The sequence below is a fragment of the Erigeron canadensis genome, chromosome 1, assembly GCF_010389155.1.
Source record: "Erigeron canadensis isolate Cc75 chromosome 1, C_canadensis_v1, whole genome shotgun sequence".
Taxonomy (NCBI): Eukaryota; Viridiplantae; Streptophyta; class Magnoliopsida; order Asterales; family Asteraceae; genus Erigeron; species Erigeron canadensis.
Window position 1 is genome coordinate 8,019,205 of NC_057761.1, and position 23,241 is coordinate 8,042,445.

General features: G+C 32.7%; 1 protein-coding gene and 1 long non-coding RNA gene across 2 annotated transcripts; one reads left to right on the plus strand and one right to left on the minus strand.

Moving 5' to 3' along the window:
* The first annotated feature begins 2,792 nt into the window (after positions 1–2,792).
* Positions 2,793–13,411, plus strand: LOC122599218. The gene is made up of 3 exons (XR_006323885.1): positions 2,793–3,041; positions 10,059–10,114; positions 13,007–13,411. It is a non-coding gene; the product is annotated as an uncharacterized LOC122599218 (long non-coding RNA).
* LOC122584847 (putative late blight resistance protein homolog R1B-16) lies at positions 7,117–9,759 on the minus strand. The gene has a single exon (XM_043756917.1). It carries the CDS (start codon positions 9,757–9,759, stop codon positions 7,117–7,119), a length of 2,643 nt encoding a protein of 880 aa, XP_043612852.1.
* Positions 13,412–23,241: the final 9,830 nt, after the last annotated feature.

Sequence of the window (23,241 nt, forward strand, 5' to 3'; positions counted from 1 at the left end):
TTGGCTACTTTATTTACGATTCATGAACATGTAACCATGATGACATTTATGTTGGTGCCATAACTTAGATTTCATTTATATTGTTTTGATGATGCACGTTAGTAACACCATTTTATAAAGGTACTATCCGGTTACGGATGAAGCAGTTTTAAAGTGATCATTTTCCGCTATTTTTAAACGCCGTTTGTAAAAGTTTTTATTGAAATCTAGGTTTTTAAAATGACGGGTGTTACAGGTTCTTAGAGTAATTTACATTAGTTGTTAATTACATAACTTGTGCAAACTTGGCACTTTCACCTTTACTATCATGTTCCGCCATGGCTTCGTCGGAGATGGTGGTGGTCGTGGTGGTGGGCAGTTATAAATACGTTGTGTTAAGTTTCAAATCATATGGTGTTGGTCAATTTTCTAGTTTCACACAAATTTTAGTTTTTAAATGAGCATTTCACACTAAACCAAACATATGGAATATATGTACTCCTTCTGTCCAATTAGATTTGTTAAACAAAACCATATGTGTTTACGTTAAAGTTTATTAGCTAATTGTACAAATTTCGTAAAATTTAGTAGGTGAATTCTTAATATAAAAATTGTAATTTTGTATACATGTTTAGATAAAATCCTAACGACTAGTTTAGTATTTATAATATAACTAAAAGAGCGGGTTGGGGTACACTTGGCACCCCTAATACCCCTCTTTTAGCCTAATACTCTATCCTTATTAATTTTTTAATTTTTTTAATATCAAACTAAATTAATTTACACTTTTTGGTTTTCCATCACTAATTTACTCTTTAACCCCAATATAAAACAATTAATTTATACTTTTTGGTTTTCTCATCACCAATTTACACTTTAACCCAATTTAAAAATAATTAACTTATACTTTTTGATTTTCAATCACCAATTTACACTTTAACCCAAATTAAAAATAATTAATTATATTTTTTGGTTTTCCATTACCAATTTACACTTAAAAATAATTAATTTACATTTTTTGGTTTCCATCACCACTTTACAATTTCACTCAATTAAAAATATTTAATTTACACTTTTTGGTTTTATTGATAATCTATAATATAACTCAGGTACGACAAAAAAAAAAAGTTACGATCAACTATAAAAGGGTTTTTCTTTTTATATACTTTGCACATAGTTAATCATTATTACTATTTTTTAACATTTAATTCTTATGTTATTGTTATTATTATTTTTTTTAATATAGTTTGAGGTCGTTATGAATTTTTCTTCAACAACAAAAAATATGACCACATTAGTTCATCTTGAAGATCTTAAGCCAACACATGTTAACCATCATTTACGACTCCGTGTTGAGCATGTATGGACTTTTTCGGAGTGGAACAACCCGAAAAAAAACCAAAACGTTCGAGATGGTCTTTGTTGATAAATTGGTATGTATTTTTCAAATTATATAATTTACACTTTTAAAATATAAAAACTGTAAATTTTTTATTTAACTAAAGTTGGAAAAAAAAGGGTAAATTGTAATCAATATTTATATGGAGTTAATTTTCATATGATTCTTCGTTAGCTTTCCTATAGATTAAGTTGTGATATATGACTTAACTAATTTAAATATTATATATTAAATTTTGTATTTATAACCTATATTAACTCTTAGGATTTACGATTATATCTTTCTATAACCTTTTAGATATGAAGTTGAACTTGCTATGAGTAGGTTTCCGATTACTTTAATATATTGACTTTGATTATTTTGATATCATTTTGAAAGTAGCTCATTAATGGTGTATACTTAAGATTTACGATTATATCTTTCTATAAGCTTTTAGATAAAGAGTCGAATTTTGCTATGAGTAAGATTATGTTTATTTTAATATATCGACTACTATTATTTTGAATCTGTTTTGAAACCAGCTCATTAATGGTGTAACTTTTTAGCCGCTGTTATTCTATTAGGGAAAAATGCTATATATTGAGATGGTGTTGAATATTTTAGTATGATCATTTAGCACGGTGAAACAATTTATCATTTTAGTTTGTGTATGACAGATATACTTCGGATCTTATGAGAAACATGATATCAATTTTAAATAATACCTTTATATAAAACCCTTTGATCCACGTTATGTTTAGGATTTAACACAACAGGAGATGGCTTTGCAAATTTTTTGTTCGACTCTTTTTTTATCAACAATTTGTTTCCCTGTCTTTTTTTGCATTAGCCGATAAAATGATTTGATCGACGTTCGGAATGTCCTTCGTTGAGTTCCTTTTTTATCCTGAATAATTTTCCTGGATCTGTATGCAAAGATGTTTATTCGATTCTTATGATTAATTTGTTTGGGGTTTATTTTTTAAAATTTGATTAAATACATAGAAACACACTAACATAACTTATAAGTTTTTTCCACGTATTTTTTTTGCTATATGCAGGGCACTATCATACATGGCTCGGTCAATAGTGAATGGACAGAAAATTTTAGGAGTATTTTGACTGATGGAGTAGCTATTCAACTAACAAATTTTTAAGTTGATTTCAATATATCTATTTAATATATTTGAATTTTAATTTTTAGCTTTGATTAATTTATTTTGAGACAGTGCATTGGATGAGCCTAAACACTAATTTTCTATATATAATGTAAATAAAAGTTTAAAAATAAGAAAAATGCTAAATGAAGCCCTTATTTTAATATTAAAAGCTCGCTCCTAAATTTTGCAACTTAACGAAATCACAAGGGCTTCGTTTCGCAAAAAATAAAAAATAAATAACTACAATAAATGACATTAGTGAACGGAGGGTTAGCGGAAACGATTGTATTCTCCTTTCCCATTCCCGCCGTTTTGTTTGATTCTCCAACTTTTTTTTTTCTCACACTGACACTGCTAATCACCTCGATTTTCAAACAATATGTTTCTTTAATCTTTCTAATTAGATTTTCAGTTCTTCCGGTTTTATTGTTATCATACTCCCACCACATAAAGGGCTCTAAAATTTTGGGGATATAACAAATTGCAACTTCCAGGGTCACAGCTTCTAAATCTTCTCGAAAACGGTAATTCGATTTACTTTCTATTCAATTCCGGTTTCGTTTTTTGTTTTTAGAAGATAAGTATATCATGATATAGGGAGGAAATGCCGAATATTGATAATTAGAGATACTTTTTAGTTGTTGTTTTGGTTAGCCTATGTATCTGACCTCCTTTTCGAGCCCGACTAAAAATAGGGCAAGGCTTTGTGGGTAGCTTTCGGAGTCGTTGACGGTGAACCTCTGTTAGCACAAAGGGGTTATATTTTTTTTTGCTTTTAGGATACAAATGTGGGACCTATAGGTATTTTCACTCTTAGAGAGCAACATATCTATGCTAGTATACATATAAAACATATAAACCGCCTATTCGGCTCTTTCCTTAAGATTAAATACCATGATTTAAGACCTGTCCGTAGTTTTACTCATTACGTGTCAAGTGTCTGTGTGGATAAATAAAGTCTTTACTACTCACAACTATCCATTCCCTCCATACAAGGTTGCCACTATGCTGGTATCTATTTGAATTGACCAAATGTGAAATTATAATCATATCATGCTGGAACTATTTAAACACATTGAACGGAAAAAACTCCTTTATTTTAATAAAAGAATTGTTTGATTGTTTGAAATTATAATCATAACCCCTTTATCATATCATGTTTGAAATTTATTATTACGAGATATCTATGTCATTTGTTTATCTCTTCTTTGTAAATGGAGACCTTGCCCCTCTCGATCAGGCCATTATCATTCTGTTCTTAATAATATTCAGCATAATTCTATCACTCTCAAATTTGTTTCCATCAGACTCTATATTTACATCGCATCCCTATATAAACTCATCATTTCATTCTCATATAATGATACTATATGAATGTTTAGTAGAAGTGCTGTTCTGTTATAGTAAATTACACAACACAGTTAAAAAGTTACTACATGCTTTAAGGATGCCCATCTAGAGCTCGATTAAATCATCTTTTTGATGAATTATATGGGGCTACAGTGTTTCAAAACTCGATCTGCAGTCAGGTTATCATGTTAGATTGGCAGTCTATCTTTTTGACTAATTCGGGTCATGATGAATTCAAGGTCATGTTCTTTGGATTGACTAATGCTCCCTCCACATTTCAGGCTATCATCAACGATCTGTTTTGTCTTTATTACAACGTTATATACTCATATCCTTGGATGATATTTTTAATATATAGGCCATGCATGAAACATCATAAGTCTCACCTTCAACATACCCTAAAATTACTTCATGATAATCAATATTTTGCAAAATTGTTGAAATGCTGTTTTGGACAAAAGCTAGCACTGGCGCAGCTACATAGGGGCGGGGAGGGGCGCCCGACCCCCCGGAATTTTTTTTACGATGTAGGGGTATATTGTTATTGTGTAGAAAAATTTCGATATACTCGGTTTCGACCCCCCATTTAAAAAAAAAATAGTGTTAGGGAAATGAAAATTTAGATCCCAACCCCCTGCTGAGAATTTTCTAGCTTCGCCACTGAGAGCAAGTGGGGTTTCTTGGTCATGTGATCAATGCAAAAGGAGTTAGTGTGGAGGAAGAAAAAATAACAGCGGTTAAATCATGGCCCGTATCATCAACCGCTAAGGAGGTGAGAGAGTTCCTAGAGCGAACCAGTTATTATAGGCGCTTTGAGCGTAATTATGGCCTCATAGCCCAACCCTCACCACATTGACCAAGAAAGATGGGTTTAGTTGGTCAGAAACATACCTTAAAGCCTTTAATGATTTAAATTAAGCTCTGCTTTAGACTACCGTTCTAAGGTTACCCTACTTTTGTTATAGAGTGTGATGCCTCGTCAGATGGTGTGGGTGCAAGTTTTTCACAGGAAGATTATACGTGGCTTTTGCCTTTTGGAATCACTACTGGATCGGATGACATTTCCTCATTCGTACTGACCGTAATACTCATAACATCTTACTTAAGGGTGGACCAGCAAAGGTTGCCAGTTAAGCTCACACCTCATGATTTTTCAATTGTTCATAATGCTGTAAAGGGAACCTGGATGCAGATGCTTTGTCTCGTTGACCTAATTCAGAAGAATTATTGACACTACTGTGTCAAGATATCTGATATCATAACAGGGCTAGATCGAGTCTATCCGATTTACAAGCAATCTGGTCAGAAAACTACAAGATGATTAGATGTTGTACTATCTGGGGTGACTGGTAATACTGGAGGCGTCTTCTATTAGACTGAAGCTATTACAGGAAGCCCACTATACCCCGATCAGTGGTCATGGGGGTTTTTTAAAAACATATGAATGACTCTCTTCTCGCTACTATTGACATAAAATGCAACAGGACTTCAGAATTTTTGTCCAGCAATGTGTAATATGTCAGTAACAGAAATACCAAACTCTGTCCCGTGGGCTTACTTCATTCATTATCCATCCCCAATTAGATTTGGGACGTCATTTTTATGGATATATTGGGTTACGGGTTACCTCCATTGAGTCGTTTTGACACTATTTTAGATATGGTGGATTTCTCAAGTAAGTACGCTCACTTTCTTTCTTTGACTCATTCATTCACAGCAAAAGGAGAAGCACCCAGTTTTCTGTAAAGAAATAATCAGATTGCATGGGTTTCCTCACTTGTTTTTTTCTGATTGAGAATTTTTTCCGTAGCAATCTTTGGAAATAATTGTTCCAATTGAGGCAAACTAAGTTAAAACTTAGCACGAGTTACCTTCCTAAAATGGACGGACAAACTGAGCTCTAAATCGTTGTCTAGAGGCTTACATGTGTTGCTTTGCAAGTGAGCAACCAGTTAAATGGAGTACTTATTTATTTATTTGAATGAGTTAGCAGTTAGCATTCGAGACACCACAGTGACATCCAATTGGGTAGTATGCAGAGCTCGAATCACGCACGCCTAAGACCTTACCAATTGGCCACCAACCCCACTTTTACCATAGCCCAAATATTATCATAATACCGGTTACCACACGTTTGACAATACAACTCCATTTTTATTGTTTATTGCAAGGAAGGACGCACCTACTTTGCCACCTTACATTGGGTGGAACACAATTAATTACTCGAGATGGTATGCTGAAACTCCTTCGACAAAATCTCCAAAAAGCCCAAGACCGAATGAGAAATGAAGCAACCTTGAAGCGAAGGGAATTCACATTTCAGCTGGGCGATTATGTTTTTCTGAAGACTTAACCCTATTGTTAAAAAAGTTTGGCCAAACGACTTTGTGAGAAGCTGTCAGCAAGAGTTTTGCCAAATCGTGTTAAAAGGACAGTTGGGTCAGTAACTTATGAGTTGGATTTACCACCCAAAGCTAAAATCCACCTGGTTTTCCACATATCAATGCTTAAACTTGCACGTGGCTCTTTGTCTTGGGTCCCAGCTGCTTCATTACCCAACACCCAAGATTGGGAAGTTCACTTACATCCACATTTCATCAACACTCATTGTTGGGTCTACGAAGTGGGTCACTATGTCCTAGACCTGTTGGTATTGTCATGTAATCGCCCAGTCCAAGAATCCACGTGGGAACTTATGATTTAGAGGTGAGCAGTTTCCAAATTTCCGCCTTGAGGACAAGGCGTTTTACCGGGACGGACGTAATGATTGAGTTCCACTAAAGGTTTATTCTAGAAAAATGAATAAAATACCAGTTGCTAATATGGAGGAGTTTAACTCTGTTTTGAAAGTTGGCTTAATCCAATCGGGCAAAGCAATCCAGGAAATGAAGGAGCTGATTTGCTGGTTTCTATTCTTAATTATAGAAATAAGATATATTAGGCTTATCTATCATTAGGAAGCGTGTAAGTTGTTTGTTCATTTTTTCTTTATAAACGGAGACCTTGCCATTCTCAACTCAGGCCATTATGATTCTGTTTTTAATAATATTCAGTATGCATAATTCCATCACCCTCAATTATGTTTACATCTCACCCCTAAATAACCTCATCTTGTCATTCTAATATAATAAGTCTATTTGAATGCTTAGTAGAAGTGTTATTCCGTTAAAGTAAATTAAACACAACAAAGTTAAAAAATTACGTTAAATATTCACATGGTTTTGGGATGCCCAGCTAGAGCTCTAGACATTATCTTATAGATGTTAAAAATCCTATCACATTGACCTTCAACTCATAGTTTCCCAAAGCGTGTTGTTTTTCTAGAATTTTATTTGCAGATTTGACTACACTGTGGTTCCGCTTGTCAATGTCGATCATCTCAAGTGTGGGAATGCCTCCTACTCCCTCTGGAATACCCGTCAGATAGTAGCATTCTAGCAACGCCAATCGTTTAAGGCAAGGAAAGTTGTTGCTGTAGGCTTCCCATTGATGGATATCCAGGTTCTGCAGTTTCAAGAACTTTAGTTGCCGAAACTGTCCCTCTCCCGTGTCCCATGAGGGTCCTTCAAAGGCATAGTTCAGTAACTTCAGAACTTCAAGGTTTGGCAACCATTGAATGTTTGACATAGCAATCCAAGGAAGACGGCTTCCGGATAAAGTAAGCTTCTTCAAGGTAACGGGGAAATTAATGTGCTTGTTTGAAAATAATGATTCCACTTCTAAAACATCTGGATGGATTACCTTCAACGTTTCGAGGTGGTCTAGTAAGGAAAAATTCGGGAATGCATCGCCATTATGACCTCCATAGAGAGCACAACCGAGCTTCCTTACATTTGGAATCCTTTTTAACAAATTTTCAGCTGTACCCTGTAATCTTAGCATAGAAATAGTTTGCAAGTTGTAGAGCATATCAGAGCTGGATGACTTGTGAATATCAGGAACAGAGATGATCATTTCAATCCACATATGCCTCAAGCTTACCATCTTTGCTATGTTTTCTGGCAACTTCATGAAACCGGAGTAATTTTCTTTAAGAATAAGGGTTTGAAGGTTCCATAGGTTACATACCGACGAAGGGAGCTTGGTGACCTCAGACCAAAGGCCTAAGTGCCTAAGATGAACTAGCAGTTCTAAAGCAAGAGGAAGTATGGATGTGTGAATAGTTAGTAAATCAAGTACCCTAAGAAGTAGAAAGGGATGGAAACACCTTTGAACTCCTAGACTGAAGTACCATTCCTTGTTAAAGCACAAAAATGACCGTATATGTGGGGCAGAATGGTCTGAAGAGATTTCTGATAAAAACTTAGAGTCTGTAAATATACGTCGTTGCCTTTCTTGTAAAGGAATAAACTTAGATGATGAACTGTGACCTAACCTTGATATTTGCTGGAAGAAATTCTCTTCTGTAGCCTTTTTCAAGCATAGCTCCCTCAACAGGTCATGGATGCGGCAAGCCTTGATCCCTCCGTTGGACCTTCTTTTTGAAACTATCAGCAGACTTCTATCTACTAGATCCATCAAGTAATCTTCAGCCACTTCTTCCAAGCTTTTTTGACCATGGTCATGTATAAATCCCTCAGCTACCCATAACCAGATTAACCTTCGCACGGGGATTACAGTGTCTTCTGGGAAGCCTGCTACATAGAGAAAACAGTCTCTTAAGTGACGAGGCAAGTGATCATAACTCAAAGCCAATGTGTTGAGGTATCCTTTTGGGTCGCCAACAATGTATGAAACTACACTTTTGGCAACTTCTTCCCACACTTCTTGGCTCTTCTCTCCTTTTGCCAGCATTCCTGCAATGACAACTACTGCTAGTGGTAGCCCCTGACATTTTTTAGCTATCTGCATTCCAGGCTTTAACAATCTTTTGGGGCAGCAATCTTTCTGAAACACTTTCCTGCTCAATAGCTCCCAACTCTCCTCTTTGGTCAGCAATTGTAGATAGTGAGTGAAACCACCAGGTTTTGCATAGAAAGCAATTTCTGAGAGGCGAGTGGTTAGCAGAATTCTGCTGCCGGTGTTATCATCTGGGAAGTGAATCTTCAAAGCATCCCAAGCCTTAGTACTCCATACATCATCAATGACAATAAAATATCTCTTGCCCTTCAAGCTTCTATACAATAGTTCTGAGACTTTCTCAACCTTCAACTTATCAATTTCTTCAGGTGCTAGTTTACCAATGGATGTTAGAAGTGAAATTAACAGATCCTTCATACTGAATGCTTGGGACACTGAAACCCATGCACGGACATGAAAGTGATAGACAATATACCGGTCATTGAATACTTTAGTTGCCAAAGTAGTCTTACCTAGGCCACCCATACCAACAATGGAGATGATATCTAATTTCTTTTGATATCCAGCAAGTCTCTCCACTAACACCATTGAGTCATCGTCAAGGCCCACAATTATGTCTTCCTTTAATACTCCGCTAGATGAATATTTGCTATGCAGAGTTCCAGGAGGGAGAAGTAAGCCTTCAGATTGAGACTGCATCTTCTTATCCATAGTTTCTTTTATAATGGATTTGAGCTCTTTCATAACACTATCAAAGTTTGGGGAGCGATAGTTGTCTGCACCACACATCATCATGCTTGTGCTGTTTCTGATGAAAGCACTAGTCAGAAATAGATCTACAATGTCTTCAGCTTCTTCAACAATAACTCTAACCCTTCTCTCCAGTTTTCTATTATTCTCCAGATCATGAGGTCCCTTTGTGATCTTCATTTCAATAACAAAGGTTCTCAGGGACTCTAGATCTTGATACAACAACTCGAGCTGAGGCCTTTTGTCTTGAACAAAGGGGTTATCATTGATCAATGGATTGCCGTCATAGCGTATTAGCTGCTTCAAGTTCTCCATCAACAGTTCTAGACCGGTGTTTGCCATCTCAGCTTATGTATAAATTTCTCTCTTTAAACACAATTCTAAAGTACTTAAAAGTAATGATCTTAAACAAAGCCTTTTTCCCTACAAAATCTTATTGATGGGAAGCGGCTTCAAGTAAAATAATCTCTTTATTATATTATGGTTACTGATATTTTACGTTGGAATTTTATAGATTTTCAAATAAGTCGATGTGGGTTTGAGTCAGATATAGACTAATACAAATATTTTAAATTTTTAACTGGGAATATTATTTTGGTACACCTAGAATGAGGCTTAATCAATGTTTTAATTCAATCCAGGGGGAACCTTGACAAGGAGGTGAAGACAAAAAACAATAAAAATATGAAATTTCTTGGTAAGTCTCATGTTTGATGTTGATTTTTTCTGCATTCCTGTGTTTTTTAGGAAGTTAAACTTGATTATTGGAACAGGAACTATTCCTATGAACTTGTTTTAGGATTTAATGGCTTTTACAGAGATGGCGGATAATACTCACATAGTCCATTTGCCCTATATGAATAAATTGCCAAAATTTTTCTAATTTTTTCCCTTCATGTTGAATTAGTTATTTGATATTTGGCATTACTACACAGCTAAGGCTAATAGTCAAACAGTCATCGTCCAAGGCCTCCAAAATTGATTTCGTTTGAGGCCTCTACAAACCTTGAGCCGCCACTGCATCTGTTTCATTGTTACAACTTGTTGGTGCTACTGATTCTGATCTATGTCTCACTGCATGGCTTGAATTAGTTATTTGTAATTTTTGCATTATTACAGGGTATAGTTGCTATTGATTACGCTCCATATGTCCTAGATTTGTCACTATTGGACTACATTTAAGACGTGTGACTAATAGTCAAACAGTCATCGTCCCACATTGCTAATGTTAAGGGATAGAGGGAGTATATGATACTCCATCTGTCTCATTATTACAAGTAATTGGTTCTACTAATTGTGGTCTATGTGAAATTCTATCTGTCACTATCGAAAGACACTTAAGAAATTTCACAACTGGTTAGGCACTTTAGAAAGTTGCGATTTTCAGAGGTGGAATGTATGATGTTCAAAGGCTACAACCTTCTTAGGAAGGTTAAATTTTCGTCTCTAATGTGGTTACACATTTTATCGAAACTTTAACCATATACGATGCTGCTAATTAAAGGTTTGACCTGTTTAATTGTCCCTATTTGATAGGCTTTCCTGAAAGAAGTGAACTTGTCAAGTTTATCTCAAAAGTACAAAAAGGAAAGCAAGTAATAAAAATGATTTACACTATGTGGCACTCGACAATGGTGTTACAGGAAGTTCGTATCTTTAGTTTCTCGAATGGTAGTTATAATAAGGTTTATCTTAATTTCAAGTGGACAAAGTTTTTTAGTGGGAGTCGCAAAGAGGGGTTGAATACTAGATCTCTTCATTTGTGCTATTCACATGGGACCAAGTGTCCCTTTGTTTATTACTGTTTACCTGATTCTGATAACCACAATATATAGAAGTGTTTCAGGCTGCTCATAAGATATGTTCTCAGATACCTTTTTGGTTTAGAACCCATCTTTGTTCAGTGAATGCAATTACTACATGAATTGGGTTTTGGTAAGGTAACTTAGTTTTCTGTTCCCTTTGGGACGGCCTGATTTTGATTTGAATAACATTCTTTTGCTCAAGTGAGATTATGAAATATGATGCTTTTTCGTTACTCGAGGCTGTAGATTTGTAAGAACCATTTCAGCACAATCATTAATGAGACAGGATAGAAGCAGGTGGATGCAGTTGTGATAAACTGTGATTAATAAATTATCTAAGATAGATCGATGTTAAATTTTTTGAGTGATACTTGGTAAGGCTTCAGAATGAATTGTTTTTTACAAATTCAGTGACTTAGATAACATGGAATGTTGCTATTAGGTTGCTTTAAGCAAGCCTCTATCAAAGAAACACAAGCCGTTGCGCCTTAGCATCCGTTTTCTTGCTTGTTAGCGCCTCTCTATTTCTGATGATCAGGTTAAGAAAGCTTGTCAAGCCTCGGTGTCTCGATGGAAACAGTTTCTTAAGGGACGAGGCAGATGATCGTAACTCGGAACTAGCATTTCCAAGCACCCTGTAGGGTCATTAACAATATATGAACTCACACTTTTGCCAACTTTTTCCCAAAAATGTTTGCTCCTCTCCCTTTTCCAGAAGTGCGGCTATGACTACCAATGCCAGTGGAAGTCCTTGACACTTTCAAGCGATATGCTTCCCTATTTAATTAAACTTTTGGGGCATTCATCTTCCCAAAAAGTCTTCCTGTGCAACAGCTCCCAACTTTCTTCTTCCGTTAAATATCGTTGACTGTGAATGAAACCGTTATGGCTTGCATGCAAAGTTACTTCTGTAAGGCGAGTGGCTAGCAAAATTCTGCTACCTGTTTCATCATCCGGAAAGTAGCGTCTCAGATATTCCCATGCCGTGGCGCTCCAAATATCATCAGCGATGATTAAATACTTTCTGCCCTTTTGGCTTTGGTACAATATTTCAGAGAAATTATCTGTTCACTGTATTCTTTGTAATCTGATTCTTTGTTGATGACATCTCCGGTTGGCTTTGTTTTGGCTTCAACATTTTATCCATTATGCCCTTTTCAAAAAGGTGCTGGATGGTACTATTGAAGCTACGTTTCCCTAATAGATTGGATCCGTTATGCCTTTCTTAAAAAGGTCATCCATAATATTGTTAAGATCAACCGAGTAAAAATTATAAGCAGGAAAGAAGGAAATGCTGAAAACTGTTGTTAGTCCTGTTGATGGCAGAGGATATGAACATATTAACGATATCTTCTGCCTCACGGGCTACATACATAAGTTTTTTCTTTGAAACATGATCCAATGAGTTAGCCAAGCTCCTCATATAGCAATCTGATTTCAGGTTTTTGCTTCTAGCAGCTGAATTCATGTTATCAATTGAATATGCTTACTGTCAATCAGATGCTTCAAGTTCTCATGAACATTTCCAAATCTGTGCTTGTCATTTCTCAAGTATTATCTGTGCTTGTCATTTCTCAAAAGCCATATTAAGTGACCAATGGGTGGCAATGCTTCATGATATTTTAATTTCTACGTAGGTATTATTATACATTTGAAAACCACATCAGCAACAAAGTTCTTCATTTACATTCCGATTCCACAAGTTGGTGGCTTTTAAGCAAAGGTTCATCCTAGGAAATTAGAATATTATTCAGCATAATGTTGACCATCGTACATTTTGGCAGGCCCACTTCAAGGTCAGTTGTATCCGGAGGCTTCCCCAGTTGGTGAGACTAAAGCAACAAAAATACCTGATGTTTACAAGCTTTATCCAAATGGTGTTCGTGTGGTATATAAAATGCGTCCAGTGTGTAAAGTGAGGTAAATAACGAAAAAATGTGACCTCCTTGGAAACATAGTCTGATGCCTTTAACATCCTGGGAACGGTGTTTTATTGTTGGTGTTCACGTAGCCTAATTAAGAGTGATCATGCTGCATATTTCTGTGCTAAAAAAAGCAATACGCCGGGGAATAACCTTATCTTGCGTAAGTGTCTTCAAAATCTACGTTTATTATGTCGCAATAGTCTCTATCTATCTATATCTATATAATCTCTCTATATCTCTATACTAGTCCTAATACCCGTACGATATACGGTAGCTATATAAATTGTATTATAAAGAAATTCGAATATGCTTCATACATGATTCGTGAGTATGAAATAAATTATGGTTAAAGTAAACCTATGATCAAAGCTAAATTATAATAAACAGTAATGATAAATATAATATATGTTTAGTTAGAGTTTTGAATTTATCTTAAAATTTTACAATCATATCAAAATTGTAAGCATAGTGGATGACGGCAAATATCCTTGTGATTTTGGATCGTAAACTCAAATTTTTAAAATTTTTATGATAATAACTTATTATAAGTAATATATAAGTAATAAGGGTTGAAGAATTGAGAAAGAAAAATAGACAATTTTATTAATGAGAAAATGATCTATCAAATAAGGTTGTGTTTTGTATTTAAAAGCCAAGAGTTAGAGTTTAATTATAAGTCTAATAAGGAAATTAAATCTATATACAATTACAAAAGCTAATTTAATAAAATAAATAAATTAAATGGACATATGTCGATCAAGGATTACGCCACGTGTTATTTCAAGAATATCTCAATCCTGTTTTAGTTTATTGGTAGATAACACTTAGAGCATTAGTAATGGTAGTGTTACCACACCAAGGTGATAGTGCCACATCATCACTTCACCACAACCACACCACAATCACACAACTTCCATAACAATAACCCAAAAAATATACCCCATAATATTAGAATAACCAATCAAAAACAAAAGAAAACAATAAAAAAAATTAACCACACCACCACCACCCAACTCTTTCCAAGGTGGACACACCCACCTTGAGGCTTCCACATCACAACCACATCAATTCTTGTGGACCACCTTGATGACACCAATGTGGAAGCCTTTCACCTTGTCCACTCAAACACCATTACAAACACTCTGTGGAAGCCTTTCACCTTGTCCACTCAAACACCATTACAAACACTCTAAGAGAGAATAGTTAAATGCTTATGTGGCTATTTTTTCTAATTGACAACTAAACATTTTTCCTATGTGTAAAATTATGGTTAAAACTTATCTTTTTTAATAGCCCTTATTTTATATAAAAATATATAAATATAAATATAAATATAAATATAAATATAAATATAATTATAAATATAAATATAAATATAAATATAAATATAAAATATATGTTAATTTGATTATATTTATTTCTATCATATCTTTTAAACCTATCTTAAAATTTAATAGCCTTAGTTTTTTACACGTTATTTTTCCTATAAAATATATGTTAGTTTGATTATATTTTAAAATTGTACCTTATCTTTTTAGAGGGTACCCAATGGTGATCACTCATCCACTAAGGACTAGTCCTTGTCAGCGCCACATCAGCAAAAAACACTCCAAGGACTAATCCCTCCAAAATGCACCCAATGCACTCATCCCTCAAGGACTAGTTTTGGACCCACTAATTTCTTTTGTCTTCTTCCTTGTATATTGGATTAAAATAAAAGAAAAAAACAAAAAATACCTACATCAACTCGTCCCTGCAAGAACGAGTGGGGCGGACGAGTGGAGGACTAGTCCCACCCAATGGTGTTCACTAGTCCTTCCACACCAGACGAGTAAGAGACGAGTCCCACTGGGTACCCTCTTATGTGTAACCAAATCTTTTTAAAATCCTTAATTATTTAGCTTAGATCTTAAAATTTATTTATTTTTTTATGTTAACATACTAATACTAATACTAATAAGAATATATATTTAAATGTTATCTTTACGTATATTTTGCTGTATTATATGATATGACTTCTATAATATATATATATATATATATATATATATATATAGGGGTGGGTTATTTTAGGACCATCTCTTATTTTAGGACCAATTAGGACATGTGTTTTTTTTGTAATTTACACACCATTATCATCATATACTACGATATACAAGACTTTTTTGTAAAACCACTAAGACTTTCCGGCAACGGACCCACCGGAAAATCATGTGTAAGTTAACTTACACATGTGTAACTTACACATGATTTTCCGGCAACGCGGTGGCCGAAAAATCATGGTGGTGGTCGGAAATGATCATAGTGGTGTGTAAGTTACAAAAAATACATGTCCTAAAACTGGTACTAAAATAAGTAGTCCTAAAATAACTGCACCTATATATATATATATATATATATATATGGGTGGGTTATTTTAGGACCAACTCTTATTTTAGGACCAATTAGGATATGTGTTTTTTGTAACTTACACACCACCATCATCATCTACTACGATATATAAGACTTTTTTGTAAAAACATTAAGACTTTCCGGCAACGCGGTGGCCGAAAAATAATGATGGTGGTCGGAGATGATCATGGTGGTGTGTAAGTTACAAAAAATACATGTCCTAAAATTAGTCCTAAAATAACTTGTACCTATATATATATATATATATATATATATATATATATATACAATCAAGTATATTGAATAATTTTATTAGATATATAAAAGTTGTGCAAACTTTTAGTAACTTACGATGCTCATAGAAATTTAAAAATTATTTAAATTTTATTTTAAAATTATATAATAAGTTATGCAAATCTTTAATTAATAACTTAGGCATGTTACATTGATATACTTTGTATATCATTATTTTTGTTCTTTGTTATTTGTTACGTATACACCATCTTGAATTAAATTTATTCATAACAACCATAATCTTATTATTTGATTCAGCCATAATATGTAGATTTTATAATATTAAAATTATGAATAATACTAAATTATTATTTTTTAATTATTTCGATTTTAGTTCTTTTTATTACTATTATTATTATTACTCTTGCATATAAATTTGTTATTGCTTAATATTATGTTTAATTAATCATAATTTAAAATATTTGACATATCATATACTTATAAACTGGACAACGTCCGAGTTTATTCTAGTATAACTAAAAGAGGGGGTTGGGGGTACACTTGACACCCATAATCTCCTTCTTTGAGCCTAATTCCCCATCCTTATTAATCATCTAATTTTTTAATATTAATCTAATTAATTTACACTTTTTGGTTTTTCATCAACAATTTACACTTTAACCCCAATCTAAAACAATTAATTTACACTTTTTAGTTTTCTATTACCAACTTACACTTCAACCCAATTTACACTTTAACCCAATTTAAAAAATAATTAATTATACTTTTTCGTTTTTCATGACCAATTTATAATTTCATCAAATTTAAAAATAATTAATTTACACTTTTCGGTTTTATTGGTAATCTATAGTATAACTCACGTACGACAACAAAAAAAGAAGCTACGATCAACTACAAAATGTTTTTTCTTTTTATATACATTGCACATAATTAATCATTATTATTATTTCTTAACATTGAATTTTTATGTTATTGTTATTATTATTTCTTTTAATTTAGTTTGAGGTTCCTTATGACTTTTTCATCAACAACAAAAAATATGATCACATTAGTTCATCTTGAAGATCTTAAGCCAACACATGTTAACTATTATTTACGACTCCGTGTTGTGCATGTATGGACTGTTTCCGATTGGAACAACCAGAAGAAATTCAAAACGTTCGAGATGGTCTTTGTTGATGAATTGATATGTATTTTTCAAATTATATAGTTTACACTTTTAGAATATAAGAAATTGTAAATTTTTTTATTTAAATAAAGTTGAAAAAAAGGGTAAAGTGGAATTAATATTTATATGGAGTTAATTTTTATATGTTTCTTTTTTAGTTTTCGTATTGATTAAGTTGTGATATATGACTTAACTAATCTAAATATTAAATATTAAATTTTGTATTTGTAACCTATATTAACTCTTAGGATTTACGATTATATCTTTCTATAACCTTTTAGATATAAAGTATAAATTTGCTATGAGTAGGTTTCTGATTACTTTAATATATTGACTTTGATTATTTTGATATTGTTTTAAAAGTAACTCATTAATGGTGTATACTTAAGATTTACGATTATATCTTTCTATAAGCTTTTAAATAAAAAGTCAAATTTTGCTATGAGTAACGTTATGATTATTTTAATATATCGACTGATTATTTTGGATTTCTTTTGAAACTAGCTCATTAATGGTGTAATTTTTTAGCCGATAATATTGTATCATGGGAAATTGCTACATATTGAGATAGTGTTGAATGTTTTAGTAATGATTATTTAGTATGGTGGAACAAATAATCATTTTAGTTTGTGTATGAGTGATATACTTCGGATCTTATGAAAAACATAATATCAATTCTAAATAATACTTTTAAATAAAACCCTTTGATCCACGTTATGTTTAAGATTTGACACAACAGGAGATTTTTGCAAGAGTTTTGGCTCGACTCCTTTTTTTATCAACAATTTGTTTCCCTATCTTTCTTGCATTAGCCGATAAAATCATTTGATCGACGTTGGAATGTCCTTTGTTGGGTTCCTGTTTTATCCTGAATAATTTTCCTGGATCTGTATGCAAAGATGTTTATTTACAGGGCACTATCATACATTGCTCGGTCAATGGTGAATGGACGGAAAATTTTTAGGAGTATTTTGACTGGTGGGGTGACTATTCAGTTAGCAAATTTTCAAGGTAATTTCGGTATATCTATTTAATATATTTGAATACTAATTTTTTAGCTTTAATTAATATATTTTGAGACTACTCGTTTATTCGACGGGTCTAAACACTAGTATATATATAATTCTCTATCTCAAAGTGCATTGACACATAAGTTGTCACCTATGCATTTGATTTTCTATCATCTCTATTACAAAAATAAATTAAAACACCTTAATGTGATACTCGAACCCACATTCATCTTTTATATTCATCTTTTATATATGGATAACAATCTAGCCAATTCGTCTAACTTGATGTTTGTTAATTATTTTGTATCCCAAATACAGAGTATAAAAAGCTGAGGAAATCAACATCCCAAAACGAATAAAATATGGGAAAATATAAAATGATGTTAACATCATTCCTGCTACTTTCACAAACACCTCCCCCTGAATTTCCCACATGATAAATAAATAATCATCTCCACTGAATGTGAAGGCAACAACAACCAACTAAATACTGTTAATAGCATATTAGCTAACCCCATAAAATATACCACTCAAACAATGAAGATCCCATGTACAAACATATAAATAAAATAAATATGAATCATGTTCTCAATAACATTCATACATAAATTTGTTTATTATTTTACCTCTATCTTATAATTTGATATATAACTTATGAGCTAGACATCAATTCGTAGTTTTCATGTCCATAATTTTTTTCATCTTTAGCTTAATTAATGGCTCATGCCTGATCATCTTAGTTATTTAGTTTTTTTATTTGTTTATTTTATGAATGATATGTCATTTAAATTTAAACTTAATATAAGTGGTAAACACCCCGATCTTTAAAGACAGGGGTCATGGTTCTCATGCAAAGGTTCCAGGTTTTTTCTACCATTTAGGTAAAAAAAATGAAAGCAACCTCTCTACTTTAATAGAGGTAAGATCTGCATATATCTTAACCTTCCCCAAACACCGTCGAGGTATTAGGGATCAAAATTTACAAAAAACGACACTAAGCAGTTTCTTTCTTTAATTTTGTTGATGTTAGTTCAGTTTATATGGACAGTTATTGGTATATAATAACTTTTAGATTTTGATAATAATTCATATCACGTGGATTAGAAGCGATACATTATATACATTTTAAAAAACTCATTGTCTAAATTCTATAATAAAAACACAACTTTTTATACATGAATTGTTTGTCCACATCATGAATATGACATGGGTCTTTTATACAACCTATGAGTTATTAGCAAAACTCAACTTTTTAACCCAAATTGTTTAGGTTTATTTATTCAATATATATCTTTCTTTTTCTTTTAATTTAGTTTCATAATTTGTTTCAATGGATGATTATAAGTACGTATCCATTGATTATTATAAAAAGAGAGCAAACAAAGCAATAAAAAAGAAGACATTTTTTTTCTTTAGTTTTGTGAACTTCTTGGTCGGCAATAGGAGAAAACAAAACTTCTTTTAAATTAAAAAACTTATCTTTTGGCAAAAAATAAAACTTGTGTTTCTTATTTGATTCGAAAAAAAAAAGACAAGTTTGGAGTTTTGTTTTTTATTGAATATTTAACTCATGTATCTTCCTTTATGTTAAATTATGATTTTATGTATTGAAACATTAGTATCTAAGACATGCAATACAAGTATAAAAGTTCGAGTCTTGAATATTTGGTAAGAAGATAAAATATATGAGTAAAGTAAATAACACCAATGTTATCTTTCATATGCTTTCGGTCTTAATACAACGATGATGTTTTAGGAGATTGAGATGTAAACAATTTACGTTGGAACTTATGTTAGGAGATAAACAAGTTTGAACATTATCACTTCTATCAAGCATCTTCCATATTAACAATTTTAGCAAAACATGTGATGTAGAGATAAACGTGCACCGCACGAGACTAACCTAGTTGTTGTATATGGTTCTCTGGCCCTGACTAACTTATCGCTAACGAGTCTTTTATATAAAAATCTTTTCGGAAAAATTGTCTGTGGGAAACTCGCTACCAAAATATGATTGATTTTACAAGTGTGTAAGTCAACAATGATATTACAAGTGTTCTAATTAAAAATGATGGCTGCTTTAAATTTTTGGAGTAGCTTGCAAGTAGCAATTGCTATTATGTTATATTTAATATCATTTATTATATTATAACCTATTTAAAGAGAATTTGGGTGAACAGTAACTTTTTTGTCCATATCTTTAGTATTAAATATAATCTTTGTCAAATAAAAGGTAAAAGTGAGCCTTGGTTCAATGGTTTGTGTTTTCCTTGAGGTTTGAGAGGTCAACCGTTTAAAACTCCCCCCACCCACCATCCTTTTACCCTGTTTTTTTTACTTTTTTATTTTTTTCACTATGCACTTTGCTTCTCTTTTTATTTATTTTCTGCCCGTTCTTCTTTTTTCTTTTCTACCCCTATTGTTTCCTTTTTATTATTTTCACCCCATAATTTTATATAATTTGTCTTTTATATATTTTTAAAACATTTTTTTAATACTTTTTTTGCATTTCACATTTTATTCTTTTATAACTTTTTAAAACGCTATATAGTTTACAAAAATGCTATATATTTTGTTTTTTATGCTATTTTTTTTCTTTCTTTTGTTGCATTATATATTCGTTTTTATTTTCTAAACATTTGGTGTTTTTTTAACATTTTCATTTAAATTTAGTTCAAGAATGAGCCGACGACTCATAGGCACAGGCTTGGTTAAGGGAACTCATCGGAGTCATAGCGAAGCGAGTCTTCAGAGGGCAATTTGTCACTGTTCTCTTTTTTATTTTTTGGTTTTGCTATATTCCTTTTGGGATTTTATTTAACATTTGGTTATCCCCGGCTAACCATAACACTAGTTACATATAAAAATATCTTGAGTAACTTATAATGTTGGGAAGATTGTTTTTTTTATTTTTATTTAATTCATCTAGTAAAATATCTTGGGTAACTTGTAAAACAAATCAATTATATAATCGGCTGCTTCGTGGGATGGCTTGTTAGTCGGTGAGCATAAAATTAGTGCGGGGCGTATGTAATGGATGTATAACCGTTTGGTCGCCCTCATTTCCAAAAGGAGCCGTTGGAGGCTTTTAAATAATAATAATAATAATAATAATAATAATATCGGTCTTAGGGAGATAGAGACATCCCCTGACGTCCTGCTGACATGTTGCTTTACTCGTGGGATGGAGGGCTTGATGTATGTGTTGATTTAACAGGTTCATCACCATTGACGCAGACTAGTATGGTTGACTTTATGCCTGGCAGCGCGGTGGTTAAGGCTGCACAACATAAACGCGCCAAATATAAGTCTAAGTGCGCGGATATTGGTTATGGATTTCTTCCGTTTTCATTCTCCTCTTTAGGGGAACTTGAAAAGGATGCTGTTACTATCCTGAAACGGATCTGAAAGTTCTCCGTGACTCAAGACGTTGGAGCACGTTCGGCTGCTCATATATTTAGTAGGATTGGTTTTGCTATAGCTAGAGGAGTGGGGGCCCAGATAGTATCGCGGCTCCCCACTAATTTCTTGTAAATTTTTTTTTTAATGTTTCAATAAATAATAATAATAATAATAATAATAATAATAATAATAATAATAATAACTTTTCTACCCTTTTTCTTATTGTCTTTAATATTTGCATCTTTTTAAACCCAAACACGATACAACATTTAAACTACTTTTTCACCAACATTTTTTCATCCAGTTAAAAGGTTGAGGACGGGCGGTCAAAAGCAAGTCGTTCATCGACCATCGATGTTTCATTCCGCTTATTATTTTCCTCAACCATGGAGGCCTCAACCTTACGACCCTCAATAAATTTGCAACCATAATGTGTCTACAGTTATGCGCTAGGGATGAGCAACTTCTCCCAAATCTTGATCTCGTCCCTGTGCCGTACTGATCCCGGTTTCGAAAAGTCGTACCAAATCTCGAATGAGACCGGGACCGGTACTCACTTTCATTAGTTTGTGGGACCGGTACCGGATTACTCATCCCATTATTAATCAATCATCTTATTTTGGGAACCCGAAATCAATAGCAATCATGTTTAATGCTCTTACAGGTTCCACAGGACGATTGAGGATCTTTTATCATTCGAATCGAATCATGTTTATTCCAACATTATACGTATATAAGTCGGTTACCCGGGTCAATGGTCTAGAGAATGGCTCATTTTAGTAAATCATTAAAATCTATATCCATTCTATTGTTTATCAAACAATGTATGCAAATAGGTTGATCATGTAAATAGGGTTGCTGATGGTTTCAGAAAATGGATCATGTAAATAGGTTGATCATGTGTACATTGACTGCTACATAAATACAGACATAACATATTATGGTATGTTAAATATATAAAACACAACCATGTCTTTTGGCTGGTCATGGTTACATTATGTTATATTGGATTTGAAATTTATTTTTACTTTTACAATTTTCTCTTTTACTAAATATGTAACAAATTCAAATCTTTTTTTAATTTATCCTTATAATTAAATGAGGTACGAAAAAATAAACGACGAATGTATTAAATAAAATGAAACAAACTTAGAAATATAACAACTCAACATCATAAAAAAATCAAAATTGAGATCCATTATCTGTAAATAGGTTTAAAAGATTTAAACATATAACAACGTAGGAAAAAAAAGTAATAAACTTTATTGCATAAAATGAAAAGATGATAGATTAATCTTTATCTGTGAGGTCTTCATCGATTAGGCGGAACATATTCTTTTTCTTGAGCCTCAGTTGATTAGTGATCAATATAATATCATCGTTATCTGAAAACAAATCCCAAACAGAATCATCCTATAAAAAAATAAGATAAAAGATTTAATTTATACTCTTTTATAAAAGCACTAATAAGTAAAATTTTACAATATTCGTTGTATAGTGTTTTTAATACGTACTTGCTCATTCCTAGGAGTAATGTTATTTTGTTTGAATATTGTGAAAAATTGAAATGAGAAAAAAAAAAATTTGTATTGTATTTATAATGATATGGTTAAATCTCCTTAACATATGTAAAGATTTTTCATTTATTACATACTTTGACTTTCGTTAAATCTCCATATAATTCGTATATATGGTAAATATGAATACCATGAGTTGTCATTGTTAACATTCATAAAGATTTGTTATTAATTATAAATTTGACTTTTGATTATATGTGTCGTCTTCAATACACCACTTTAGGAAATATGGTTTGATATTTTTGTACGTAATTAGATAATTGCATTATAAGAATTTATGGCATGTTGCAC

What these genes read in the sequence shown, in the direction of transcription:
- LOC122584847 (XM_043756917.1), bottom strand. Translation starts at nt 9,759, where the DNA reads ATGGCAAACACCGGTCTAGAACTGTTGATGGAGAACTTGAAGCAGCTA.